Raw genomic sequence first — 27,358 nt, 5'->3', positions numbered from 1 at the left:
TTCGAGAAATCTAATTCTACTGTCTACTTGCAGGCTTCTTTTAAAGTCATGACAAAACTCAATGTGGACCGATCCATCGTAATTAACACAAATAATCAAACTTAAAAGAACGCACGTTGTTGTTCTATGTCAACAAGAGAGCAAGATAAACGCAAATTTAAACGAGTTATAATTTAAAGGAGGCGAAATATTTATCTACAATATTAAATTAAAACATTATATTTTTTTTAAAATATATATAAACTATAAAGGACGAAAAAACATTTTTGGTTAAAGAAAAAGGAGCAATAATATATTTAACTTTTCCTTGTGAATCGCGTTGAGGTAACTGGTAAGATAGCGAAGTACTAGGGTTTAGCGCATCAACTGAGAGAGAGAGAGAGAGAGAGAGAGAGAGAGAGAGAGAGTTTCGAAATGGGAAGAGAAGCAGCAGCAGCAGCAGAGAAAGGACAGGGAGGAACTGCTTACACTGTCGAACAGCTCGTTGCATTCAATCGTTACAATCCTGATATTCTTCCAGATCTCGAAAACTATGTCAATGATCAGGTAACCTTTCTTTTTTATCATTCATATCACTAAATTAGGGTTTATACAATTCCAATTAACGATTTTCTATCCTTTTTTTTTATTATTATTTCTTCAGGTTTCATCGCAAACTTACAGCCTCGAATCAAATCTCTGCCTTCTTCGCCTCTACCAGGTATCCATTTTCTTATTAATCGTCATTTTCAGATTATTGCTTGATGACAATTATAAAGGTTGATTGCAAGTAATTGTTTGTTTGTTTATTTATTTATTATTGCAGTTTGAATCTGAGAAAATGAGTTCTCAGATTGTAGCTCGCATATTGGTTAAGGTATTCAATTCTATTGTTTTTTTTTTTATTGCTTATTACTTGTGAACGAAAAATCATATGCCTAGGGGCCTATTTGAATTGACTTATTATGAAAACAGCTTATTACAATATCGTTCGTAAGATGTTTTCAGCTTATTTTCATAAATTCTTCAAGATAGCTTATGAAAATAGCTTATAGCTTATATCAAAACAATTTAACTTTATTTTATCTTTTGCTATATAAATAGCTTGAACACAAGTGCTTATCATAATAAGCACTTGTGTTGTAAGCCTCAAATAAGGTGTTTATCTAAACAGAGCCAAGATAGTTGATTGATGTTATCACTTGGTAAAATATTTGGTTTTGTTTTTCAACAGGCTCTCATGGCCATGCCGGCTCCAGATTTCAGCCTGTGTCTCTTTTTGATTCCAGAACGTGTGGTATGGTTCTTACAAAGTATTCTTTTCTTTGTAGTTGTTTTTCTTGTTCTCATGCATCATTTATTGGATATTTGAATGATTCAGTCACTCTTGTTAGATGCCTTTGATTGAGAAGGACCTAACAATCAATTTTAATTTTATGAAATTGACTGTCAATCTTTAGTATTACATAGGATTTCGGGGGGTTGGGTAGCTCAACTGGTTTTAGCCAAGGGTTAAAGAACATGGTTCAAACCTTTGCAAAGGAGAGAAAAATACTAATATAACAACTAACGTGCTGACATTTCCTCTAAAAAAAATTAAATACTGACATTTGTCTATAAAAAAAATTACATAGGGTTTCTATGTGTCTGGTATTCATCTGGGTTTTATAAATTTTCTATTTGATTTTGAGAATTGTGTAACTGTATTACTGATCTATTCATTTCTTTCTTATTAAGCAGTACCCTGTGGCGTCTTGTTTTCTTTTAGTGTAATAATTTTTGTTTCCTATGAATAATAGCAAATGGAGGAGCAGTTCAAGACACTGATTGTTCTGTCTCACTATTTAGAGGTATGCATCAATTAGTTGCCATGACTTAAGCAGTTCTTTGAAATCATAAGTTAATATTCTTATTATCTTCAGACTGGAAGGTTTCGTCAGTTCTGGGATGAAGCATCGAAAAGTCGTCATATAGTTGAAGCTGTGCCAGGTGATTATACATTATATTCATTCATGATTGATACTGATTTAATTTTGCTATATCTTGTTAATTGAGTCGTGACCCTGGGAAGGCTTGTGGTTACAAATATCTTATATATGACAAGCATTTCAAGATAGAGCTTTATCATACGCTCATCACGGATATATTATTGGGAAATAATAGAGCTGTACTGCTACAATATCATATATATGTTGGACATTGATTTTCTTAAATTTATTACTTATAATAGAGCTGCACTGCTACAATGTTTTATATACGTCAGACATTTCAAGATAGAGCTTTAGCTTATAGGTTCAACTTTGTTAATGCTTGCTTTTATGCTAGCTTACTTCAGAAATTTATTGCAGGATTTGAGCAGGCAATCCAAGGCTATGCGATTCATGTTCTATCCTTGACTTACCAAAAGATTCCCAGAACTGTGCTTGCTGAGGTATGCTTTTAGTTTTGTCCATTTAAATATTGGTTCGTTTATTACTGAAAAATAGTTTGTGTGGCTTAGTCTCTGCTAGTTCAAAGTACATTACATTAATTCTCCAAAACCTAGTTTAACTCGGGTTTGATGAATGAACTCATACTGATATAATACAACACTTCTAGATTCACGATTCATTAAGTCTCCAAAACCTAGTTTAACTCAGGTTTGATGAATGAACTCGTACATGATACAATACAACACTTCTAGATTCACAATACAACACTATTGTTCTGTTTATTCCTTTGGGGTTAAATGATTCTTGAAAACTTCGGCGGTTAGTTATTTGAATTCTTCTCACTGTTTGTCAAGTACAAGAGTGTTGGTTTCTGTAGAAATTGTTTTTATTTTGAAGACTTGTACGGATCTAATAGATATCAGTTGATTTCTCATATTACTTTGAAGCATATTAACAAGATCATTTATTTTTTGTTAAACTTGAATAGGCTATCAATGTAGAAGGTTTATCCTTGGACAAATTCCTTGAACACCAAGTAGAAAACTCTGGTTGGGTTATTGAGAAAAGCCAGGGGAAGGGTCAACTCATCGTCCTTCCGAGAAATGAATTTAATGATCCAATTTTGAAGAAAAACACTGCAGATAGTGTACCATTGGAGCACGTTACCCGCATCTTTCCTATTCTTAGCTGATTTAATATGGGGGACTGTATTTTCTTTCCAGAAAATGTGCGAATTTGTGATTAGTTGAAGCGATATTTTGCTGACTCCCATCCCATTGGATGCTTCAGTTTGAGAATTCGTGAACAGCTATTGTAGTTTACTCTTGACTTTTTGCATTAATGTTTGGAATTTAATTTGCTTTACCTATCTCTTAAACCAATTGCTTTACCATGCCTTATTATTGGGGTAATGCCCTCAATGGGTAATCTATAATCTTCATTGAGAGAGCGTTTGAACTCACAGGAGTGTCATTTGCAAATAAAGGAAAGTAGAAAGAATAAATCTTTGATTTTGTGGTCTGGGGAATAAAACGCTTACACTATATTGTAGTACCTTGAAGCATGTGGACACTGTTTTCCTAGTGTAACATTTATGCAAATAGTATTTTTAGTCCCTATGAAATGGATGAAATTTGACTTTGGATTTTTTCATTGGTTTTCAATGTAAATTGTGAAACTAATGTTTTTTGTTTTCATAATATAATGCGAACTTTCATTTTTGGTCTTGTAAAATGTTGCTCTTTGATCCCTGTTGTCACATAGGATAATCATGTGATCTCTTGTAATATATATATATATATATATATATATATATATATATATATATATATATATATATATATATATATATATTGCAGTAGGAATTGAAAACTATTTTTTCAGGAATGAAAATTAAATAAAAAGTTTAATGGCAGTTTTTCAGGAATGAAAATTAAATAAAAAAGTTTAATGGCAGTATAAGTTAGCTTAGTAGTCTTTCAAAAAAAAAAAATTAGTTTAGTGGTGATTGATTCCACAATTAATTTTAGGATTAAATATATTTTTGATCTCTATAAATATATCATCTTTTTGTTTCAGTCCTTCTAAAAAATTTCAACTTTTATCCTTAAAAGTTTTTTATCTTAACTTTTGGTCTTTCATTTAAAGTAAATTCATGTAAAATCCATATTTTGAATTAGAATTTTTTAACAAACATGAATTAAATATGAATTTTTATATTTTTTGCTGTTAAAAATACATATTTACTTTATGTATTGTTAAAAAAAAATGCACAATTTTATTAAAAAAATACAAATGTTGATTTAAAAATATGGATTATAAGTAGTGATTGCAAACTTTATAAGGGCAAACGAAAAATTGGTATATTTATAGAGACTAAAAAAAGAAGAATTCTATAAATAGCATACACTACATTCTTTATAAAATACTCCCTCCGTTCCAAATTATATTACGATTTGACCATTTCACATGTATTAAGAATTATAAGAATGATAAATGAAAGAATTGAAAGAAGATCGAGAAATAAATGGTAAAATGACGTATAATTTAAGAAATTTATTTTTCTTTTCCAAAACAACGTATAATTTGGGACGGAGGTCACAGTTCTTTATACTTGTACAACTCCTCTTGATTTTGTTTTTCTCAAAGTAATACATTTTATATTTCTCATCAACTCTTGCATCTCTTTTTCTTTTTGTTAGTCTATCGTATTCATCGAGTTTTTGTGATTCATGAAAATGTGGAAAGGCAAGAAAAAAAAAATTCATAAAATTCATTGGTGAATTAAGCATTATTGAACTAAAATTCATTGGTTCTGAGTTCGAATCCAGCCTTGGGCATGCAGCAGTGTTAAAACTTTTAGGGAGAGTCTGCCGTCCATTTGGGTCCCACAGTGCTCGAGAGATTAGTCTCCGCAGTTGCGCGCGGAGGATACCCGATTTACAAAAAAAAAAAAAAAAAAAACTAATTTGTATGACCAAAAAAATTAGTGATTGACATTTTTCTCATAAGATTAACGCCCACGCTTTTGTTTATATTTATTATTTTAGCATCAATTAAGCTAAATCATCTTTTAGTTTCATCATCACAAAATTTTAGTAAGATCACACCAAATCCAGTTTTGATAACATTTTTAAATCGCTGAGCGAAATCTTCTTGGTTTGGTCATCATAATCATATTATGAAATGACTTAACCCTTTATAATGGCCGTATCAATTTGGACTAGCTTTTTTGTTAACAGAATATAGAAATCTTTATATGATTGACTTTCTGAATTTGAGGCATACTAACTATTGAAGGGTTGAAGTTCAGCTGATACACTTGTTGTGTGGTATGGATTCATCTCAAGAAGTGCAAGTAGCACAACAAATGTATGAGTTGATCTAGAAGTAGAACCTTCCAATATTGGAACACTGACTAATATGTACGTATTGCCATTTAGAGTTATGTTACCTACCGAGGTTTATTCTTTTCTTCTCATTCTCTTTGTCTTTGGCCCTTTGGCAGATAAAGTACAAGTACTATTTTGGCATTAACTAGCTATTTGAGTTGTTTGGTTTTTCTTTCTTTTAGAATCCAATATCCTCCACACGCAATTGAAGAGATTAATCTCTCAAGTCAAATAGAAACGTAATGAAAGACAAAATTCTTTAAGGAAATTAACATTTTTGCATTTTCATAGCTTAATTCGAACCAAGAATTCTCATTTTATATACACCGTTCTTTTTTATTCTTACTCTGTTACGGTACAATTTACGCTTGTAGTGGAACTTGAAAGTTATCCAATAATTCAACTAATAACTCTTAGTATTTGATTGTCTTTTCCTTTAAGTGATTACTTCAAGGAAGAAAACGTGTCCTTCACCTTTGGTATTCTTAACTCCAAATGTTGTGACAAAAGATTTAAGAACTAAAATGCTATAAAAGACAAGTAAAATTAGAAGAAAAAACGGTCATGTCAACACTCTCTAACGGAATTAAATGGAAAATCATACTGTCTCTAAATTATAGTCGTTTAAAGTTTGTGCACGATTATTAAGAAAATGATTAATTGTGTTGATTTCAATGGTAAAATTAGTAACATTTACTAAAACACTTTTTTTTTAAGATATACTCCCTCCGTCCCAAATTGTATGACGTTTTGGGCATTTCACACATATTAAGAAATGTAATTAATATTGTGTGGAAAAGAGATATTATGAGTTGTTTTACAAAATTGTCCTATGGAAAAGATAAATAAAAGACCTGAAAGAAAAGAGAGTAATAAATAGTTAAAGTTATAATAGGAAAAGTAACATTAATGTTTCATTGGTATTAGTATAAAGTGACATACAATTTGAAACAAATATTTTTTCTAAAGTGGCATATAATTTGGGATGGAGGGAGTAAAACACTTTTATTATTTGTAGTTAGTGGAGTAGTTAAGTTGGATGAAATTCAATAAATAAGGGTATGATAGTGGAAAAAAATAATAAATGTTACATTGATATTGTAAAGTGACAATTATTTTGAGAAAAAAAATACTAAAAAGACAATAATTATAAGATGGAGGAAGTACTGCAAAAATTGCATAACGTATTTTTAATTAGTTCGTTCTATCATTAAATTCCATGGTCTTTTTACAAAAATTTTAACAATTGTGTGTCTCGAATGTTTTTCCTTCAATGTATCTACTCGATTTAAATGTTCTTTTGGTCTCTTAAGTATTTAATTGATATCGCTTTGATCCCTTAATTAAAAAAAAGATTGTTTGAATATTTAAAGTTTTTTTTAGTCTCGTTTTAGTCCCTTCTCTTAGGTTTAATAAAAAATGTTAAATGTGGACACGTGTCACCTTGTCATTGGCTTTGAGATTATTTTTTATAAAAAAAAATATTTTTTTATAAAAAAATATTTTAATATATATATTTTATTTTTTGTAAAAAAATTCCAGAACCAATGACAAGGTAACACGTGTCACTTTCTCGTTGGCTTTAAAAAAATTTAAAATATATATATATATATATATATTATAAATTATTTTTTATTTTTTTAAAAAAAACTCAGAGCCAATGACAAGGTGACACGTGTCTAGGAATTAACTTTTTTTTAAACCCTAACGAAAAGGAACAAAACGAGACTAAAAAAACTTAAATAGTCAAACAATCATTTTTTTAGTTAAAGGATTAAAGCGATACCAATTAAATAGTTAAGGGACCAAAAGAGCATTTAAGTCTATCTATTCTTATGTAAGACACGTTTTGCAAGTGAACTTAAATTTCACTAATTAAGAGAGCAAGTGTCCTAGTTTTAATCAGCGTAGTGAGTTAAAAAAGAGTGTTCACCTCTAAATCGCGTAAATATTTCAACAATATACAATAATATTTACTTATTAATCTGTCATTATTCAAATAGATATAATCAACATATGTAATTAATTTAAAGAGTTTTATAATATACGGTCTATTAATGTTCAATAATCAACAGACTATTATTTTATGAAAATTTTGACGGATGTTTGATTATATTTCACACACACACGAATATCTAGATATCTGTATAAAATATTTTATAGTAACAAATTATTATAATAAATATCTTCTACCTTGTAGCACACAAAAATTGTATCTTCTACCAAGTGTTTGAAAATACAGAGTATAAAGCAGCAACAATTGGCATAACTGCAAAGCATAAATCATACATTTGGTTTTTTTTTTTTAAAGTTGAACTGGACTGCAAGGACGATCGCCTTCAAAACAATGTTTAATGCTGCAATTTTCAAACTTGAAATCCCTAATTAAGCTCTTAGATAAGGTGCATGAATCACAATTTGTGCATCACAATAAGTCATTAAAAAATCAAGTTATCTACAACTCTAAAAGTACAGCTCCCAGAAATTAAGTAACAATATGTACAAAAAGTGCGCCTATTGTATAATCTTAAACGGGCCAAAGAAGAAAAAAACAGTAAACTCCCATGCAAACACAACAAAAAGAAGGCAACTAGAATTTTACAACCATTTACTATGTACTATTTTGCGCGATGCTCTCAGGATTTGATTGAGATTTTCACGACAGAATCAAATGCTGCATGTCAGCATTACCAGAATGGTCAAAAGATTCTTAGGTTACGATCATACGGAGAAGTCTACCCAAATTCCTGTTTATTTCCTTTACGCGCTTCCTTAATATTAGCTCTCTCTAGTCTTTAAATCAGCATTCTTTAGACCAAAAGCCAAGGCCAAGTCAATTGAAAAAATGTCAATAATATATATCAGTGCAGGATCATTGCAAAAGTTCAATGGCAAAGTGTCTGCCCATAAGTCACCCATTCAACGAAAGTATCAGGAAATTCATTCTGATTGTTGGACCGTGCTTCACTGTAGGATACCTCGGATTCAGTTGGCTCTCTCTCCTGAGAATGTTAAGAGAGAATTAGTATATGATTTCTGACATAAAGTATAACAAATCTAGAATACACTTTATAGACTGATACTATCTTAAAACTTGGGTGTAATGCCTAACATGGTTACAACCTGTGAGACTCTCGAGTACTAAACATTTGGACTGACATACAACTTGTGTGGATCCTAAATGAATGGTAACATACTGCAGTGCGGCTTGCACGGGTAGCATCTTGTTTTTATATTTCAAGAAGCTAAATTGGCCCACCCAAATTGGCACCAGAGAGAGTCGAACCTGAGACCTTGAGGAGGAGCACACTCCAAGGTAGCATCTTGCCAGCACCACCAGGCAAACCCAAGTGGGTTCACATGTTGCATCTTGTTATATCAGATAGAGCAAAACCTACCCTTAATAGTTCAATTATAGCCTTATACGGCTAGACTCCGTTATTAAATTTTCCAAAAGATAAAAAATCAAAAAATCAAAACCTTGCTAAAATTATATTATATCAAGTGAAGGGAAACCAGTATGGATTATTAGAGGATTCAATCTATTCCATCATATTCATAGGACAGTGAATTTATCTGAACAAGAAAGATGTGAATGTGATGTTTTGCTATACCATAACGAGAGGTACCTTCAGGCTGGTGCTGCCCCAATCGCTAGTGGAGGCAGTTGTTTCTCCAACTATCTCTCCATTGACAACATTTTCTGATGAAAGCCCGCCAACTGGGGAGTTGGTAATTGATGACCTGCATCCACAGTACAAATGGGCCTTTCAAATGATGATCTATAAAAAATAATATAGTGCCAGAAAGGAGGAAAGAAATACATAAAATATTGGTAGACCGTCAAAGACGCAGTACAGAAGTAAATCATACATCTAAGACCATATTCACACACAAAAAAAATCATAATTCTTAATCATACTCCTTATCCTACCCCCATCCCGGAAATATACTTCTTGAAACAAAAAACCGTGCTAAGTACTTGAGCAATTGCTTCATCAGGAAACATTACCTCTCGTATGGATCTTCTTCGCACGAATTTGCTGACGAAGATAGCCAATCCAGGTCCACAAAGTTAGAGCAGCTGAAGGAATCCCCATGCTCAGAATAGTAAATATGATGACTCTCAGCACAGCGCTCTTTCTGCATGTCCACAAAAAGCTGTCTCCGAGGCATTGAGGGGGTGTACCTACACATAAAAAATGAATTGTACATCATACATATATATATATAGACTCACATTGATAAAATGGAGCATCCAATGACAGAAGATATAATGATGATGAAACATTGAACAGGACTTTCAAAAATTCATACTAACAGAGTATGAGCCATTGATGCATTTTTTTAAAACTACAAATTAGACTCTATAGCTGGCCATTTCAACATACAAACACAGCCAAAGGATAAAGAAATGAACTAGAATAATTTGTCTCGTCTTCTCGATAATATTAATCATGAATATTGACAATTTTTGTTACATAATTTCTCAAATTTCAGACAGGAATGTTTGCTATGAGAATGACATGCAGATTTTTCAGATTAAGGCAAGTGATAACGACATTAAAAATATGAGACGTGTCCTAAAATGAGATATCGACAATTTATTATGTTATGCTGTATATCCAGACACATATTACAAACTTCAGTTCACATTAATAGAGTACAAACCTTGAAAATGAAATGTCACTCTCAGTTTCAGTAGTAGATATTTCAGGTGAGGACTCACAAAAGGCCTTGCTCCCTTCTCCTGATCGGTCTGGTAAACCTGGGTTTGAGAATTTTTCGTCCTTGGCATTTGAAGCTGGCATAGGTGTAGAACTGTCACGAAGAATGTTTCCATCTGAGAAAGATCTTTTGAAAAATGACCTAAAAACCAAAGTTTTATAGTAACCATTAGCTGCAACGGAAGGCGTTTCCCATGCATACATAGGCTTAAGGAAAATAAAAATATTTGTAAATTGCAATTCCCCAAATGATTAGACAATATAAACATATAAATCACTAAGGCAGAACCTAACAAAAGATAGCTTATATTTTCTTAAAAGATCCTGCAACACTTCCTAATATCCTTTTTTCCGTGCTTCTCTACCAATATCACTTGAATGCATACATGCAGCAATTTAATTATAGGTTTTTCTAACTTGATTAAACTTTAGTTAGTGTCCATTTTAGTGTCTTTTCACAGATCATGATATATAGAAAGCATGGAAAGGGAAGGTGGACCAAATAAATTCCAGACATAAAAATCCCAATATAAAATATTCAACCGTTCACCAATCCCAAGAAGGGTAGTAAACAAAAAGGTATTCATTCTATTCCCTATAAATTATATTTGAATACCTTGCATCATCATCGCCAATTCTCCCTGTATCATAGTGCTGATCTGAACCCAACTCCCATAGAGCAGGCTTATCCTGTTGTGGCTGAAAATGCCCCAGGAATCTGCCCCAAATGAAACAGAAAGGTAATCTCATGATTAATAACCAGTAAAGACCATAAAGGCATCATTACAATTTACAACCAAAACTTAAATTGTAAAAGTACAAGCAGCCAAAAAAAAGTATGACTTTGCAACAATGCTAGAGGAAATGGATTGGAAAATTATGTTGTCTTGTTGCGGTTTTTTTTTTTTTTTTTTTGTTTTTCAATGTTTTAGAAAGAATCCTAATTCTACTCTGTTATCCTCTTTCACTTTAAATTTTTTTGTATTGACCGAAATAACAACTCTCCATAACAGAGCGAGACCAAACAGAAATAACAAAAAGATAGCAGACATACTATAAATCCAACCACTGGAAATGATATAGCCTGAAGACATACAGAAAAATAACAAATGCATGAATGAAGCACATACACATTGATTGCATCTTGTTTCTCAGCATCCATCCAAGCATTGCTGTAATAGCGTTGAAGAGTTCTAAAAAACTCCTGAGACTGTGTTGCAGCTCTCCATTGGCCCCTCCTCGCAGAGAATATCTGCATAGAAACATAAGTTTTAGTCCATCAAAAAAGGGTAGAGAACACGTTATACCAGTATACACTATACAGTAAAGTGCAGTATAACAGGCAAGAAATAAAGAAGACTATTAACTGTCATAATTAGACATGGGATAGTAAACAGTAGTCACAATACTATATTTGTTAATTTTTCTAAAAATGATGCATGGAATCAAATACGGGACATAAGTCCATTCTCACAGTACCAACAACAAAGCTAACAAGGCCATTGTGTCCCGTCCAGCTCAGACAACATAACTAGACGGCCCGAACTCTGATTAACCCATAAATACTCGAGTGCTATGAACACTTTTCAACACTCTAACAATCACTCCTCTATTGGGTGAAAACAATGTGGGTCCCGTGCTTTGGAAATGGGTCCCACATAAAGTGGTGGAACCCATGTAAATTTCACCGAATGAAAAAATGTGTTAAAGAGAGCGTTCCTAGCATTCCTCAAGTAATGTGAGTAGGTGGTTAATAAAGTAGACTATTTTATCCCAAAACATGGTTTTATGACGTTGACGATTATCTTATTAGTCAAAGTTCAAAACCAAAGACAATATCTCAGAGAAATTATTTAACAGGCTTTAGTTGGGAAATCCACCTTAATTTTGGCCACTCGTGTGATATTTTATTGGGCCACTTCATCTACATTTTACTGCAATGGTATCTTCGGAACGGTGGTATAGGATGGAATGCAGAGAAATGAAATGGAATAGGCTAGTTAGTTTTTAAAAAATTGATGGTATATCATTACACTCCATTCCATCCTATACCACCAATGAGCTGGGTCGATGGGGATGGTTTAGTTTACTCCTATATCGCCTAGAGATATGGCCTTTGTAGGTCTTAAAAAAATTGGGAAGTTCTTATTATCTCACAAGCCCACATTGAGGAGATAAGTTGGGTCCTGAGTCCAAATTCTAAGATGGTATTAGAGAATATCATAATCCAGTTGTTAGGCTATCCTCGTGTCCAGGTCCACACACTCCAAGCCTATTCAACAATTAGCCTGCAAGTGAGGATGTGTGTTGGAAAGTCCGTCTTAATTGCGGCCACCCCTACAGTCTATTATTAGGCCACTTTGTCTACCCTGAATCCAATTGAGCATCATTTTTAGTGTGCTTGGTTGAGGAGGTGGATAGTCCAACATTGCATATAGATATAGCCGGTGTATTGCTTGTACAGTTTGAGCATTCCTCGTCTTCAAAGCGGATTTTGTAGGGATAAGTTAGCCCTAAGCTCAAATTCTAAGAATATGTAATTAAGAGCAAAAATGACACAGCAAACAGATCAATTCCCAAGCAAAATTAGAATATGCAAACTGAAGTAACTGTAATAAGCAACAGAACTACAAATCACCTTGTTGTGTGCAGCAGAACCACCATATTGATGTGCAAGTGTGTCACCCATTCGCTCATAAAACTGCATCAAATCGTTGGCTACAGGGTCATCGAGATCAATTTTTGGGTGCTCAATAATTCCCAGAGAGTGAAGCTGGTGGCCAATAGCAGCCAACCCATACGCATATTGTGCAACATTTGTCCGATCCAAGCAGTCTATGCAGTTGGTCCTGAGCACCCCATTTTGCAACCTGGGTGGTTTGGCAGAATGATTTTCATTGGAAACATTGATTTCGTCACTTGGTTTCCTTTCTAAATCATTAGCATCCTCGTTATCATATTCCACGTGCACAGTAGGTGAAAAGCTTCCCTTATCAACATCACTGCATCCAAAACTTAATATCAGTGACCAAGAAATGTCAGTGGAAGAACTTTAAGCACTTCCTTGTCTGTCAAGCATTAACCGCTTTTTGGTTAATGTTTTTATGTTTAATGATCGGAGAATCGTTTACCATTGTTTTTTTTTTCCTTCCTAAAGACGTTAATCATTATACAGGTTTGATAATACAGAATGAATCTAAGAAATGTTGCAGAAGGAAATTGAATATTTCTAACACAATAAAAACTTACTCTGTAGATGGCCATTTTAGACAGTCTTCAGGTCTCAAGGTTGAAGACACTTGACAATAGAAAAAACCCGTTAACGTCAATGCATATGCAGCCACTTTGCCTAGAAGCAGCAACACATTTGTAGCTTTGCTGGAAATATAATAAAAGGCATACTTGTGTATCAGCTTAAACTCGGAACACGCAGTCTAATTTGCAAAAAAGGATAGAATTATATAACTAAAAAATTTAACCTCTGAAAATGTTTGTGTAGATCCCAGTGAAGGAACCTAAGCCTGTTCTCTTCAGACAGATCTTTATTGATGAAATCTATGGCATTAGCAAACTCTTGACGAAGAATGGCTTCACGAGGCTTCTTCTCATGGGTCTGCTAGTTTAAAACAGAAAAAATATGAATCGCCTAAATCTTATAAAAAATGAAACTGTTCGAAATTGAAATTATACAGTATTGGTAAGGGGAGGGAGAAAATGGTACAACCAAATACTAACCCAATAGTCCTAATACTGCAACCATAACTCTAATTAAGTAAGGGAACAAATAACTTCAAAAATAACAAAACATCCAAATTTATTATGTATGATTCTCTTCCTCTATCTAAATATTATGTACATTCTAATGCAAAGCTTCGGCTTTCTTTTTCTAATATCACTATTTTATTTTGAAAATATTATAGGTAATCAATACATCATCAAAACGTGTCCACACAACCAACAAACAAGAAAAATGAATATTCAGGAGATTAAACAAACAAAGAAAAAGGAGTTTACCTTTATTAAATTTAAAATTATAATGGGATTTCCGTATCTTTTGACAAGATTTTCAAAGTGAAGTTTAGTGGCTTGATAACTCTGATCCTTCTTTGACACTGGGGAAGAACAGATGATTATTTACATAAACAGACATATGGACAGATACACATCCAAGTAGATAAGATGAGAGAAAATTAACTTTACTAATTACTAATATTACAATATCTATAAAACGGGGAGACATACATATGATATCTGGTTTAATATTTAGACGTGAAGTTTCCTGTGACCAAAAAAGAGGGATTGAGCCACGATTCTGAATGACAGAGCTAATTTTGATGGGAAGACCTTCTGGAACATCCTCAAAGACTATTTGTTCTGTCTCAACATCATTTGCTACTCTGCCCTTCTCATTAACACCTCGCCTCAAATACCTACACATAGTAATTAAAATAAATGAAGTCGTAATTTGCACATAAAACAATAGCAAATATGTATCAATCTTTTTCTGATTTTAAACATTTCCTTGCATATTTATCCTTCAAATCTTCAAGATTGTCCTTCTTTCATATGCTTCTCTCCCTTCTTTAAATAAACATCGCTGTTTGCATTATGATTACTTTCATGTTCTCACTCACAGTCAACTTTGTGATATTATATTTAGTCTACCTTTTCAATTTTATATCAACACCAGAATGGGAAAAAGAGATGCATACCACCATAAGAACATAAAAGATAAATTCTTTAATGTGATATTCACTATCACATACTGAGTTTTTGCTTCAACTGTAAAGGCATGGTGAAAATTCAAAACGACGAGTACATGATCACCTAGCCAACCACCCCCGAAAAAAAAACTGAAATTATCAAACGTCTGTCAAATACACCCCCCCCCCCCCCCCCCCCCCCCCCGCGCGTTAGATTCCTCCGTCTAACATGCTGGCGTGGTCGTTAACTGCCTACATGGTCAGAAAAGTCATGCCACGTAAGGGGTAATTCATTATATTTTTTTAAATCTGAAATTTAAAACTTATGTAGCAAATACCCCCCTCAAATTAAAAATTGAGGGGGGTATTTGCACAGAGTTATCAGGTCAGAGGGTGTGCGCAAATGTTGCCATTGAAAAAAAAAAAACAGATTTTGTCAATTACCCCTTGTGACTTGGCATAACTTTTCTGGCCGCGTAGGCAGTTAACGGTCACGTCATCATGTTGGATGGAGGAAACTAACGAAGGGTTTTGACAGACGATTGACAAATTCGGGGGGGGTGGTGGGGTTACAAAAATTGCAATTTTAAGGGGGTAAGTGATCATTTACTCTCAAAACAACTAGAAAAATACAAAAATAAATGACTCAAGGTAAGCTGTATAAGAATCATATATTTGATAGACTGGCGGGCTAGCAAAGATTGCACATAGTCAGATATTAGTAACCAAATGGAGCATGCGTCAGAAAAATTAAAATGGCTCGACACATAATCCATGTGGAAAGAAAATACGATGAAATTTACAAACCTAGTGCCAGCATAATGGCGTGATCTTCTTGCAATGAGCGTCAGTATGAACTCCCGTCCAGATATCTCAAGTGTGTCCTAATGAAGTCACCAATAGACATCAGATATTCAGTTACAGGATATCAAAACTACTTGAGTTGAGCAGGGGATAAAAGTAAAGTGTATGTAAAATAATACAATGTCCAAAGGAATTTCAAGAGCAGAAATCTATCTTCACCTGTTTAAAGAAGCCATAAACTAGTGCAACTGTCCAAGTAGTATTCTGAAGGTGATTCCTAATTCCTCGGGTTAAGAATTCATTCCAGACAAACATGGTCTCGTAAAGGACATGGCCTGTCTCAGTGTCACACATGTTCCTTTGAAGACTACGCATAATTTGGTATGAGTAGCTGAAAAAGAAGTCCTTCGTAAGGTCAACTGTGCATAGAAGCTTCTTGTACCTAAAAAATTAATGAAAGAAGTAATATAATTAATTAAAAAATCAGATATCATATGTATAGAGTAATATAATTAATTAATTTGACACATTGAGGTTGTAAAGACCTGTTTTCATTTTTAGAATTGATGATGTTAGACCGAACAGAAGAATTCGGCAGCGGAATCATCTCAGTCTTTGAGATAGCATATACTGCGTGACCGCAGATTGCACCAATTTGCCTTCTTTTCGTGATAAGTAGCATGTAGTAAGGCCCCAGAAATTTGATGAACCCTAAAATCAGAATAACACGTAAAACATTTGAAGTTAACGACTGATAAATTGTCGACATGCAACGGAAGAAGGATTTATGGATTTACATACCAACAATTCCATAACAAGTTGTAACAAATTTCAGTCCACCAGTGGCTTTGTTCCCCTCATGTATCCGCCTCAAAAGATCAGAACATTCCCTTTCTGTATATGTGGTGGAATCTTCTCGTACATTTAGCTCTGAAGGATCTAGCCGGTCAATCTTAAGTACCCTCCAGTATGTCCTACTCTTGTCCCTCCCTATCATGTAAAAGTTCTGTGGCACAAAAAAAGAGGGAAGCATAAGGTAATTATATTTCAATTAAAATACATGTAACACTATTACTGCAACTCCAAAAGCCATGAGACAAGCAAAGCTATGATTCTATGAATGGAATACAATTAGAACTTAAACAAAACATGAGGCAACAAAGTTAAGTAGTTCTGTTTACTCCATCAAATAAATTCAAATAATTCTAAAAACACTCCACATTGCAACATTAAAATAAGAGCCAATTTGAGCTGATAAGTGACAAAACTGGTATAATAAAAGCACTGAATTCAATCAACATATATGAATAGAACATTGATAACACACTTTAACCAATAGTACACATTAGAATCATTCACACAAATTTTTCTACAACACAAAACAAGTTAATCACGTGTCAAAATCAAAGAGATCTTACTAAAATCAATAAATAAAAAACTCGGAAAAGAGTATTACCGATCGAGTTTCATAAAGCCTAAACTTCTGCATACAGAGATTAGAAGGAGGTTTTGTTGATTGATGAGAGAGAGAAGAAGGTTCAAAATTGTCAGAAGAAGCCATCGTAACTATGCTATGCTATGATAATATTGTTGAGTTGAGATCCCCCGAGCCTCCCTATCTCTGGTGGCTCAAGGGAAACTGCCAAAACAGCATGCAACAGACAAAATCACCAAAATTCACAATGCAAAACACTCATAATCAACCTTGGTTGCTTCAAATACAACATATTATGTTCTCAAAACCACCGATTCATAATTCTTCATTGATCTTTCCCTGAAGAATCCAAAATCATCACTTGTATATAATATCTACAAAAACAAAAACGACCCACTAATTCTTACTTGAGCTTGGACAAACACACAGATCGAAAATTCGGAACCCCAGAAGGAAAAATTGAATTTTTATTTTTTGGAACGGAATTGGTTATTGTTTATTGGTAGATACGTAGAGAAAAACACAAAAATTGAAAATGGAATATTTAGATTAGGTTGAATTGAAGGGGACAAGATACGAGGAGGAGAAGATCGAAGAAGAAGAGGGATTGGGTTTGGGAGATTCGAGAACAAAAAGGTTTGGAAGGAACCACGGGTCTAAGAAACAACAACAACACCATACTAATAATTCATTCTTTTCTATTTTATTTTTTATTTTTATTTTTATGTATGTCCCTTAACAAAACAAAAAATCTATGTGTGTCAGTGTCACATTTACAAAATTACTTACTAGTTACTACTATGTCAAAATGAAATTTATTTCAATTTTCAATTTCAATGCATTTTTTTTTTTAGTACACTACTATTTTTTATTGTGTCATTATGATAATTACGACTACATTAATAAATATTAATTTATAACAAGTATATCAATGGAATACTTCTTCAAAATATATATATTATCTAGTCATTATTATTATAAAGGATAAACATACATATAAAATAGACCAGATACATCATCTAATAAATAAATCTAAAATATTAATTTTTGCTTGTAATAATAATCGTAGTGTGTATATATCAAAGGAATGGGTTATTTTTTAATTTGATTTTTCATTATTTTAGTTATACTTTTAAATAAATTTCTTTTTAAAAAATTTATATGATTGGTGTTATTGAAAAAATAATATTTTTTTATCATATTTGTTATATTGTTGGTATAAAGGATAAACATAGTTGTTAATTGAGAATTACACATAACCATAATATCAATAATTAGTCTCATATGAGATTAAAGTTCTTTAAGTCGTTGAGGTATCTTTTTTTTTTTTTTGACCAAAAGTCGTTGAGGTATCTTGAAACACCTACTAATGAGATTTAATAATACAATATTTTTATTTTATTTGAAACACCTACCAATGAGATTTAAAAATACAATATTTTTATTTTATCATCATAATATTTCATCATATTAATTTTCATGTATTTTTAGTCTTCTTTAGTATGCTTTTGTGATTTTGTTTTTGTTTATATTGATTTTCCGTTTTGGTACAATATGTTTTTTATTTTCCGTTTAGTACGAATTTTAATTTGATTAAGATTAAAAGAGTAGCTTTGATCAAGTGCATATCCAATGAATAATTTTGACGTCATCAACGTAGATTTTAATATAGGTGAGTATTTTCATATATTCATCTTTATGTTTTTAGCGACTTTAAATTTTTGTGTATTGGTATTGGTATAATCTAAACTTGAATGAATAAATATTATTTATTTTTCTCAATAAGAAATAAAAAAAACCTTAAATTATATTTAATTGAAAAATTCTTTGAACAACAGAAGAGGGGAAGAACAAAGCTCTCACATCCAAGGTATTCAACTTTAAATAAACGAAGAAAAAAAAAATCTACGTGTGAACTCTCCGTCCACACTTTAAAAATTCTGAAAAAACATAGATACTTATATAATGGCAATGTCAAAATTATTGTAAGATACTTATCTAATGGCAATGTCCAAATTATTGTAGTACAATTATTTTGATAAGAATAAAAGAATAATTCCCTCAAGAATAAAATGAATAATAATCAATAATGCATTTCCTCACCAACAAAAAAAAATGTGTATGCAAATTAAACAAATTAAACAAGGAAAATTATTATTCGTAACATGCAACATTAATTAATATTTAAAAATGAATATGAATGCTATAAATACTAAAAAAAAAATATTCTATCAAAAGAAGGAAAAAAAAAAACTCATTTTTCATGAACAGATTACAAATGCTGGTTCCTTAAAAAGAAATTATAAATGCTAACGAAAATGATAACCAGTATAAAATAATATACTCTTTTTTCTTTAAAAGATTAATAATATACTTCTTTTTTTAAATAATATGCTCATCGATATCCCACCTTTTATGAAAATAATTATTAGTAATTACAAATGATTGTTTTTACTTTATTTCGTTTAATGTGCTTATGAAAACAACTTAGTAACTATAGTATGATTAGTTTTACTTTTTTGGTTTAATGAGTTTGTCAAGAAAATTAACAAACAAATGGAAATTTGAAGTGCTTGAAAATGGGATATTTGGGATTTGCGTTTGTGCCACAATTTATCGACTATTTATGAAAACTTTTACACGCTTGTGTTTGTGTTATTTGGACACATATAATTCAAAAACCATGTCTTGACACAGTTACGATTGTAGGGATATTGGTCCTGAGAGAAGAGAACATGCATCTGATAAGAGAAAAAATAAAAAATATTTAAAACTAAAAACAGTATGACCATATGATGTATATGTCAAATATATCTCACCATAATTCATATAATCGTGACACAACTCTTCACTCTTCAGCGTGTACAACACTCCGCGCCTATATGGCCCTAAGGGTGTGTCCCGGTGTGGTCACACATAGACCCATTTTCGAGGGGAACAAAATGCTTGTCTTGGTGAGTAAAGATCATCTTCATTTGTTAAATTAAATGGAGTATACAATTTGGAGAGAAACAGACAAAAAAAAAAAAAAGTAAATGCTTCCACTAAATGGGTCCCACTTGCATTAATTATTTTATACTTTTTTAAAAAAAAGTGTTTTTATCTCATCAAATGAAGAGAATTATAAATGGAAAGATCCTAACTCCGCCTTGGTATATATGTAAGTTAATTGCATGCATGATACATGAATGCCTACAAGCATGCATGTGCGGGTGTCACTTGTAAAAAAAATAAAATAGGGTACTAACCTCTTACCGAAACTCAAAATCTCATGGATGACCTTGACTTCAAATCATTTCACAGAAACACAAGACTTGCTTGGGAATTAAATGATTAGTTGAATTGGATATTTGTTCTTTGAGTAATGCTAGGGTCACACCCTTTAACACATCCAATTATTTGAAGCCATGTCATCCCATTTTTTTACTCCTTAACCTCAAAACCGGTTAAACAAGTTATGGGACAACAAAATTCCTTTTTAATTTTTATTTTTTAATTATTTATTTGGGAAATTGGCTTTACAGATTTATGTTTGGTCCCTCTTTACATCAATCTTCACGAGTTGTTGTGTTATATAGACTCGATCATTTTATGTGTTCCAAGCTTTATCATCCATCCTTTTGTTGGAGGAAAACAAGTACAACGGTTTGTTAATTGCTTTAGGACGATGAGAACTTGCAGAAGAAAGAGGTTTTCTTTTGTATAAACGCAAAAGAAAGAGGTTGTGTTTTGTTGTTTTAGTTAAAAGGTTAATAATAATAATCTAATAAGTATCTTCATTCTAGTCTCACCAGCGAAAAGACGGACACATAAGTGTCCGTCTTTCCGCTCTTTTTATTACACCAGCGTTTGAAAATTCTAAAATGTGTTTTTTTAAGAAAATTTTGATTTTGATTAAAAGTATAAATATAAATGTGTGTTGCTTTCAGATTATAACAAACCAAACTTTTATCTATTTTAATGGCACCAACAATATAGCAAAAAAATATAATCTAAATTCTTATATTTTTAATGGTACTATCAATGATCATTATTGTAGAAAAAATTATTTAAAAGTATAATTGAGATAATGAAAAGGTGAGCCCGAAAAGTTTATTTTCTTTGTATAGTGTAAAAAAAATTATTAGTGTTTATTAGACGTAATAGAGAATAATAATTGCTTATTTTCTTTATATAGTGTTTATTGACCTAATAAGTGTTTCACCCGTCTTTGTTCATTAAACTCTTCATGTTTCCTCTCGAGGTGGTTTTGATATCCCATTACTGCCTCTTGAAAAACTTGTTCGTCCTTCCTTTTCATCACATCATACTTTGTACTTGTTTGTTCATTTATGTCTGTAAAGAATTTAAACGCTTCCTCATCTTTACTTGGGTTGCTCTTAATTTTTTATTTTTTTACCACAAATTTATTTTTTTCATTTCGAATTCCAACTTATCTATTCTTATTCCTCGCCCTTGCATTGAGTATGCATGAAAATGTAAGAGTAGAAGTGTGTCTCGCTATTAAGAAATTGTGAGATACACTACATACACATCGTGAAAAATAAACTAGTCAAAGAAGCAAGAATTGACATGAAGGTAATAAAGTTTGGGATATTTTTAATGGAAGAAGGTGAAACCATTGATGATATGTATGCACGAGAGAGCTTGAAATTGACCTTGATATCAATGATATGTATATTTTTTTCCGCGAGGAGAGGAGTCTTAATATGTATTATTAATAATTAATTATTATAGTTAATAGACGTATAAGTTAATAGATAAACTATTTAATAGATGTAACAAATCGTGTATTTTTAATCTAATTAAACAATACAACTACATGTATTTGAATGCATGTGTAAAACATTATTACACACATACATTATGGAAACGCTATATTTTAAATGGTTTGTGGAAACACGTTTATTTATTTATTTTTTAAAATTAAATTTTATTTTACTACTTAGATATAAAGCACTTTTTGAAATGTATTATATGATAAAAAAAAACTTCAAGTTCTTCGATGAAAATTTTGTTTTTGAGGGAAAGGTTCGACAAGGGATTTGACGTCCGGTTCATTTATCTCAAAAAGGTCTAGGTTTATCTCACCTTCATTTTGCTGATGATGCTCTTCTATTTTGTGAGGCCACTCCATATCAAACTAAAGTGGCGATAGAAACCTTAGATGAGTTTTGTATTGCTTCTGGTATGAAAGTGAATATCCTTAAGTCTAAGATTATGCGTTCTAAGAAAGTAAACGAGAGTGTTAAACGAAGTATTAAATAAATCTTCTTTATCTGCTTCGTGGCCAATTTGGGGAACTACACGGGCTTTCCTTTTATTCAAGGTCGAGCTACTAAAGATACATATGATTATATTTCATAAAAGTTGCATAAAAGGCTATCAACTTGAAAATGTAATCTCCTTAATACAGCGAGACGGGCTTGCCTAGCCAAATTGGTTATTACGACCATGCCTACTTATATTATGCAGTAACACCCCGTTTCCCAAAATCAATTTAATTATAAATTATAAAAATCAGAGTTCCACATTAAACGGCATGTCACACTTCAAAATATAAATTCTTAAATAGATTAAAACTATTTAACAACATCCTTCATTAAACTGCAGCGGAATAATCTTTAAATTAAACTCCATTATCCAAAATAATCTTGGCATTAAGCCTCAACATAAAATATTCCATCAATCATAGGGCTACAACAACATTAACCAAAATTTGATACATAGAATGAATTTAAACAATAAAATCCCATCCCACGTATCAGAGCCCTAGACACTTGAGCCACCACCAACTACTCAGGATCACCTGCAAGTTACCCATAGGAAGGGCAACATTTTCAAGCAGAAGGGGTGAGATTCACAACAAAATATAGATAAAGAATACATCAATTGAATCTAACACCCTATCATAAATCATCAACATTATTATTGTTTATATAACATCATTTTCGCATCTTATCTCAATATTAATTCATACACCTCTCAACAATATATACAACTTATCACCACTCCACTAAGACTCCTCTAAACACCCATGCATGTGGTACCAAAAATCAGGGCCGTGACCCACACCGCTGTCGAATGGTTAAAGCATTCTCAACAGGACATAAGTCCTCACCACTACACCACTTTGAGTAACTAGTACTCCACCACTTTGAACGACTAAGCATTCCAGAGCCGAAGCTCTCCCACTGTTATGTTAATGCAACTAATCCCCATAGAGTATATCTACATACCAACCAACCTAGACATATACGTATATATGATTCACCAACCAACTTACACCTTTAAGGGAATTTAATTAAATACAACATTCATTCAGTCAGCATCCATTCATCAAAACCAACCAAAACGTCCAGGGAAATATATATCAGCATACAAGCCATGCAATAATTCAACCAAATACACAATCCAAACAACAACAGAAATTAACCAACCAAATACTGGGCAGCTCGCCTCGCGAGCTCATCTACTCGCTATGGCGAGCTCAGAAAAACAGGTACTCGCCATGGCGAGTTGGAGGCGAACTCGAGGCGAACAGAAATATGGTGCTCTCGGGAAAAAATGACATTTTTCTCACTCAAACCTCAATTCTAAGCTCCCTAATCATCTTTTACACTTAAAACTTGCTCTAGTCCTCTTAAGAATCATCTAGGTACACGAAACTACCCAAAATACGGCTTATAACAACTTTTTCAAAATCCAGATTTTTACAAGGTTACTCGCCATGGCGAGCTGTATCACTCGCGAGGCGAGCGATGAAGTTGTTCACTCGCTATGGCGAGTAATGGCTACTCGCGAGGCGAGCGATGAACTTCTGTACGGGCAGAATGCAGGTTTTTCCCAAAAATCCCATTTTTCCTCAAATCACTCCCCAAATTAGTTTACAGATATGAAATGAAAGGTTTTATGCACCCAGAACCCATTTCTACCATCAATTCTATGATTCCTACACCCAAAACTCCTTAATCAACAAAAACCCAATTTCTCCCAAATCCTCACATAAACCTGTTAGAACACAATCAACATTCAGAATCTATATAATTGCGGTAAACCTCACCCTTACCTTAGAATTGCAGAAAAAATACAGCAGCAATGATTCCTAAGCTTCTCTCCCTTGCACTAGCTTTTCTCCCAAAACCAGACTGTTTTCACGTAAAACTGTTTTCTCTATTTTTCTTTCCTTTTCTCAACTCCCAAAATGTAACCTCCCACTCCCTAATTAGCAATTAACTCCCTACTAATTATGTTAATTATTTCATAACCCCCAAGATAATAATTAATCCTATTCTTATATTACTTTAATTATTTAATAAAATAATCATATAATAAATAAATATACACTACATAAATCACCAAAAATCACATAAATGACACCACACAATTAAAAATAATTAAATAAAAATTAGAGTGTTACAACTCTCCCCAAATTACTGAATTTCGTCCTCGAAATCTTACCTCAAACAAACAACTCAGGATAAGAGTCCCTCATCTTACTTTCCAGCTCCCAAGTCAAACTTTCACCAGTTGCTCCGCCCCAAACGACTCTCACCAAGGGTATTTCCTTGCCCCTCAATGCCTTTACTTTCCGATCATCGATCCTCAACGGCAAAGTCTCAACTGTGAGATTGTCCCGAACCTGTACATCATCTCTCGGAATAACATGTGAAGGATCTGCTACATACTTCCGAAGTTGTGACACGTGAAACACATCATGCAAGTTCGATAGATGTGGTGGCAAGCCAACTCTATATGCCACCGTTCCGATTCTCTCTGAAATCTGATACGGACCAATGAACTTCGGAGTCAACTTTCTCGATTTCAAAGCACGTCCTACACCCGTCATCGGAGTCACTCTTATAAATACATGATCACCCTCTTGAAACTCAAGGGCCTTTCTCCGTTTGTCATGGTAACTCTTCTGTCGACTCTGTGACGCTTTCATCTTCTCTCTGATCATCTTGACTTTTTCTGTAGTCTCCTGAACCAAATCCGGTCCCAGCACAACACTTTCTCCTGACTCAAACCAACACAACGGAGTCCTGCACCTTCGACCATACAAAGCTTCGAATGGTGCCATTCCTATACTCGAGTGATAACTGTTGTTGTAGGTGAACTCTATCAATGGTAGGTGACTATCCCAAGCTCCACCCTGTTCAAGCACACACACTCTGATCATCAACCTTGAAGTCACTATCTTCAATACTATTACCAGTAACCATTAGATCAACCAACTTGACATCCACTTGCTGTGCTTCTCGAATACTATTCAGGAAATCGCTGTTAATCTTTAGCATCCCCAACTGTATGCTTTGAGGCGACAACTCACACACCAAACTCATGTCTCTAAACTGTTCCAATAAATCAAATTCTTTCATCATCATAGCAGACATATGGAGTGTCTTCCTACTCAACGCATCCGCGACTACATTAGCTTTTCCCGGATGGTAATTCAACCCAAAATCATAATCTTTTAACAGCTCAAGCCATCTCCTCTGCCTCATATTCAATTCCTTCTGGTCAAACAAATATTTCAAGCTCTTGTGGTCACTGAACACTTCAAATCTGGAACCATACAAGTAGTGTCTCCAAATTTTCAAAACAAAAACCACCGCAGCTAACTCCAAATCATGAGTGGGATAATTCTTTTCGTGCACCCTCAGTTGCCTAGAAGCATATGCTACCACCTTGCCATCTTGCATCAAAACACCTCCTAAACCCAGCTTAGACGCATCACAGTAAACAACGAATGGCTCTTCCGGCTTAGGTAAGATCAAAATAGGAGCAGTTGTCAATCTTTTCTTTAATTCATTGAAACTACCCTCACACCGAGCATCCCACACAAAGGACTTACCCTTACAGGTTAACTGAGTCAACGGCAATGCTAACTTTGAAAATCCTTCTATAAATCTGCGGTAATAACCAGCCAAACCCAAGAAGCTTCTGATTTCAGTCACCGACTTCGGAGTCTCCCATTGCGATACTGCATCAACTTTTGATGGATCAACCGCTATACCATCACCAGAAATAATATGACCAAGGAAACTCACTTCACTTAGCCAAAACTCACATTTCGACAATTTGGCATACAACTTCTTCTCTTTCAAAACTTGCAGCACAATTCTCAGATGTTCTGCATGCTCTTCTTCAGTCTTCGAATAAATCAGAATATCATCAATAAATACCACCACGAATTTATCCAGAAAAGCATGAAAAATTCGATTCATATACTCCATGAACACACCGGGCGCGTTAGTAACACCGAAAGGCATCACTTTGTATTCGTAATGACCGTATCGTGTCCTAAAAGCCGTCTTCTGCATATCTTCATCTTTCACCTTAATTTGATGGTAACCTGACCTCAAGTCAATCTTACTGAACACCTTTGCACCCACTAGCTGGTCCATCAAGTCATCAATCCTCGGAAGCGGATATCTATTCTTAATTGTAACTTTGTTCAATTGACGATAGTCAATGCACAACCTCATACTACCATCCTTTTTCTTCACCAACAACACAGGTGCTCCCCACGGCGAAACGCTGGGTCTTACAAACTTCTTATCAAGTAAATCTTCCAACTGTTTCTTCAATTCAGCTAACTCAGAAGCTGACATACGGTACGGTGCCATCGACACCGGCTTTGTTCCGGGAACAAGGTCAATTGAAAACTCCACCTCCCTTTCTGGCGGCACATCAGGAATCTCATCAGGGAACACCTCCGGAAACTCATTCACCACTGCTAGCTTGTCAATCACAGCTTGGTTTTCTAACGACAGATATGCCATTAGAGAAAACATCAGAATTCCTCTTCTAATTGCTTCATCTGCTTTGTAGATAAAATTTCAACTCCACTCTCTTCTTCAGCAGAAGAAAAATGCACAGTCTTGTTAAAGCAATTGATATGAACTCGGTTATACTCTAACCAATTCATCCCAAAAATAACATCCATTCCCGTCAGCGGCAAACAAACTAAGTCTACTTCAAAATCTCTACCAAACATAGAAATTGGACACCTCAAGCAAACAAGAGAAGTAGTCACTGAACCCTTAGCTGGAGTTTCAACAACCATTTCTCCTTTCATATCAGACACAATCAAACCCAGTTTATAAGCACATTCTAAAGCAATGAAACAATGAGTAGCACCAGTGTCTATAATAGCAATTAAAGGAGTACTATTAAAGAAACAAGTACCTCTGATGAGACGGTCCTCATTAGCAGTCTGTGTACCAGTCAAAGCAAAAACTTTTCCACCAACTCTAACCTTCTTCGGCTGTGTGCACTGAGTACTGATGTGGCCCTCTTCATTACAATTATAGCACACAACATCACCGCGCTTGCAATCGGCTAGCATGTGACCCTTCTGTCCACATCTGAAACACTTCTT

General features: G+C 33.5%; 2 protein-coding genes across 4 annotated transcripts; one reads left to right on the top strand and one right to left on the bottom strand.

Moving 5' to 3' along the window:
* The first annotated feature begins 321 nt into the window (after positions 1–321).
* LOC11445777 (eukaryotic translation initiation factor 3 subunit K) lies at positions 322–3,279 on the top strand. The gene is made up of 8 exons (XM_003609896.4): positions 322–546; positions 644–700; positions 806–856; positions 1,214–1,276; positions 1,779–1,829; positions 1,902–1,968; positions 2,328–2,410; positions 2,899–3,279. The coding sequence occupies exons 1-8, from the start codon at positions 415–417 to the stop codon at positions 3,100–3,102; spliced, it is 708 nt and encodes a 235-aa protein (XP_003609944.1). The 5' UTR covers positions 322–414; the 3' UTR covers positions 3,103–3,279.
* A 4,386-nt stretch (positions 3,280–7,665) lies between these two features.
* Positions 7,666–17,641, bottom strand: LOC11445527 (phosphoinositide phosphatase SAC3). 3 transcript variants are annotated; one of them, XM_024783051.2, is made up of 16 exons: positions 16,993–17,641; positions 16,338–16,542; positions 16,082–16,247; positions 15,756–15,978; positions 15,540–15,616; positions 14,272–14,459; positions 14,044–14,141; positions 13,509–13,642; positions 13,279–13,407; positions 12,668–13,043; positions 11,160–11,281; positions 10,646–10,747; positions 9,974–10,171; positions 9,315–9,491; positions 8,917–9,046; positions 7,666–8,304 (listed from the first exon to the last, which is right to left on the bottom strand). In XM_024783051.2, the coding sequence occupies exons 1-16, from the start codon at positions 17,095–17,097 to the stop codon at positions 8,188–8,190; spliced, it is 2,547 nt and encodes an 848-aa protein (XP_024638819.1). In that variant the 5' UTR covers positions 17,098–17,641; the 3' UTR covers positions 7,666–8,187. The 3 variants fall into 3 exon arrangements, with proteins under 3 accessions (XP_024638819.1, XP_013458382.1, XP_024638820.1); XM_013602928.3 differs by having other exon boundaries at positions 12,668–13,031; positions 16,993–17,640; XM_024783052.2 differs by having other exon boundaries at positions 8,932–9,046; positions 16,993–17,639.
* Positions 17,642–27,358: the final 9,717 nt, after the last annotated feature.

This window comes from Medicago truncatula, chromosome 4, assembly GCF_003473485.1.
Source record: "Medicago truncatula cultivar Jemalong A17 chromosome 4, MtrunA17r5.0-ANR, whole genome shotgun sequence".
NCBI lineage: Eukaryota > Viridiplantae > Streptophyta > Magnoliopsida > Fabales > Fabaceae > Medicago > Medicago truncatula.
The sequence above is the reverse complement of the archived record's forward strand: the minus strand, read 5'-3'. Positions and strand labels throughout refer to the sequence as shown.

Excerpts from the sequence above, each read along its gene's own strand:
- LOC11445777 (XM_003609896.4), top strand. The coding sequence starts at position 415 with ATGGGAAGAGAAGCAGCAGCAGCAGCAGAGAAAGGACAGGGAGGAACT. Across the intron at positions 547-643 it reads AAAACTATGTCAATGATCAG|GTTTCATCGCAAACTTACAG; the intron begins GTAACCTTTCTT and ends TTATTTCTTCAG. Across the intron at positions 2,411-2,898 it reads CCAGAACTGTGCTTGCTGAG|GCTATCAATGTAGAAGGTTT; the intron begins GTATGCTTTTAG and ends AAACTTGAATAG.
- LOC11445527 (XM_024783051.2), bottom strand. The coding sequence starts at position 17,097 with ATGGCTTCTTCTGACAATTTTGAACCTTCTTCTCTCTCTCATCAATCA. Across the intron at positions 16,543-16,992 it reads GGCTTTATGAAACTCGATCG|AACTTTTACATGATAGGGAG; the intron begins GTAATACTCTTT and ends TTTGTGCCACAG. Across the intron at positions 15,979-16,081 it reads AATTCTAAAAATGAAAACAG|GTACAAGAAGCTTCTATGCA; the intron begins GTCTTTACAACC and ends TTAATTTTTTAG.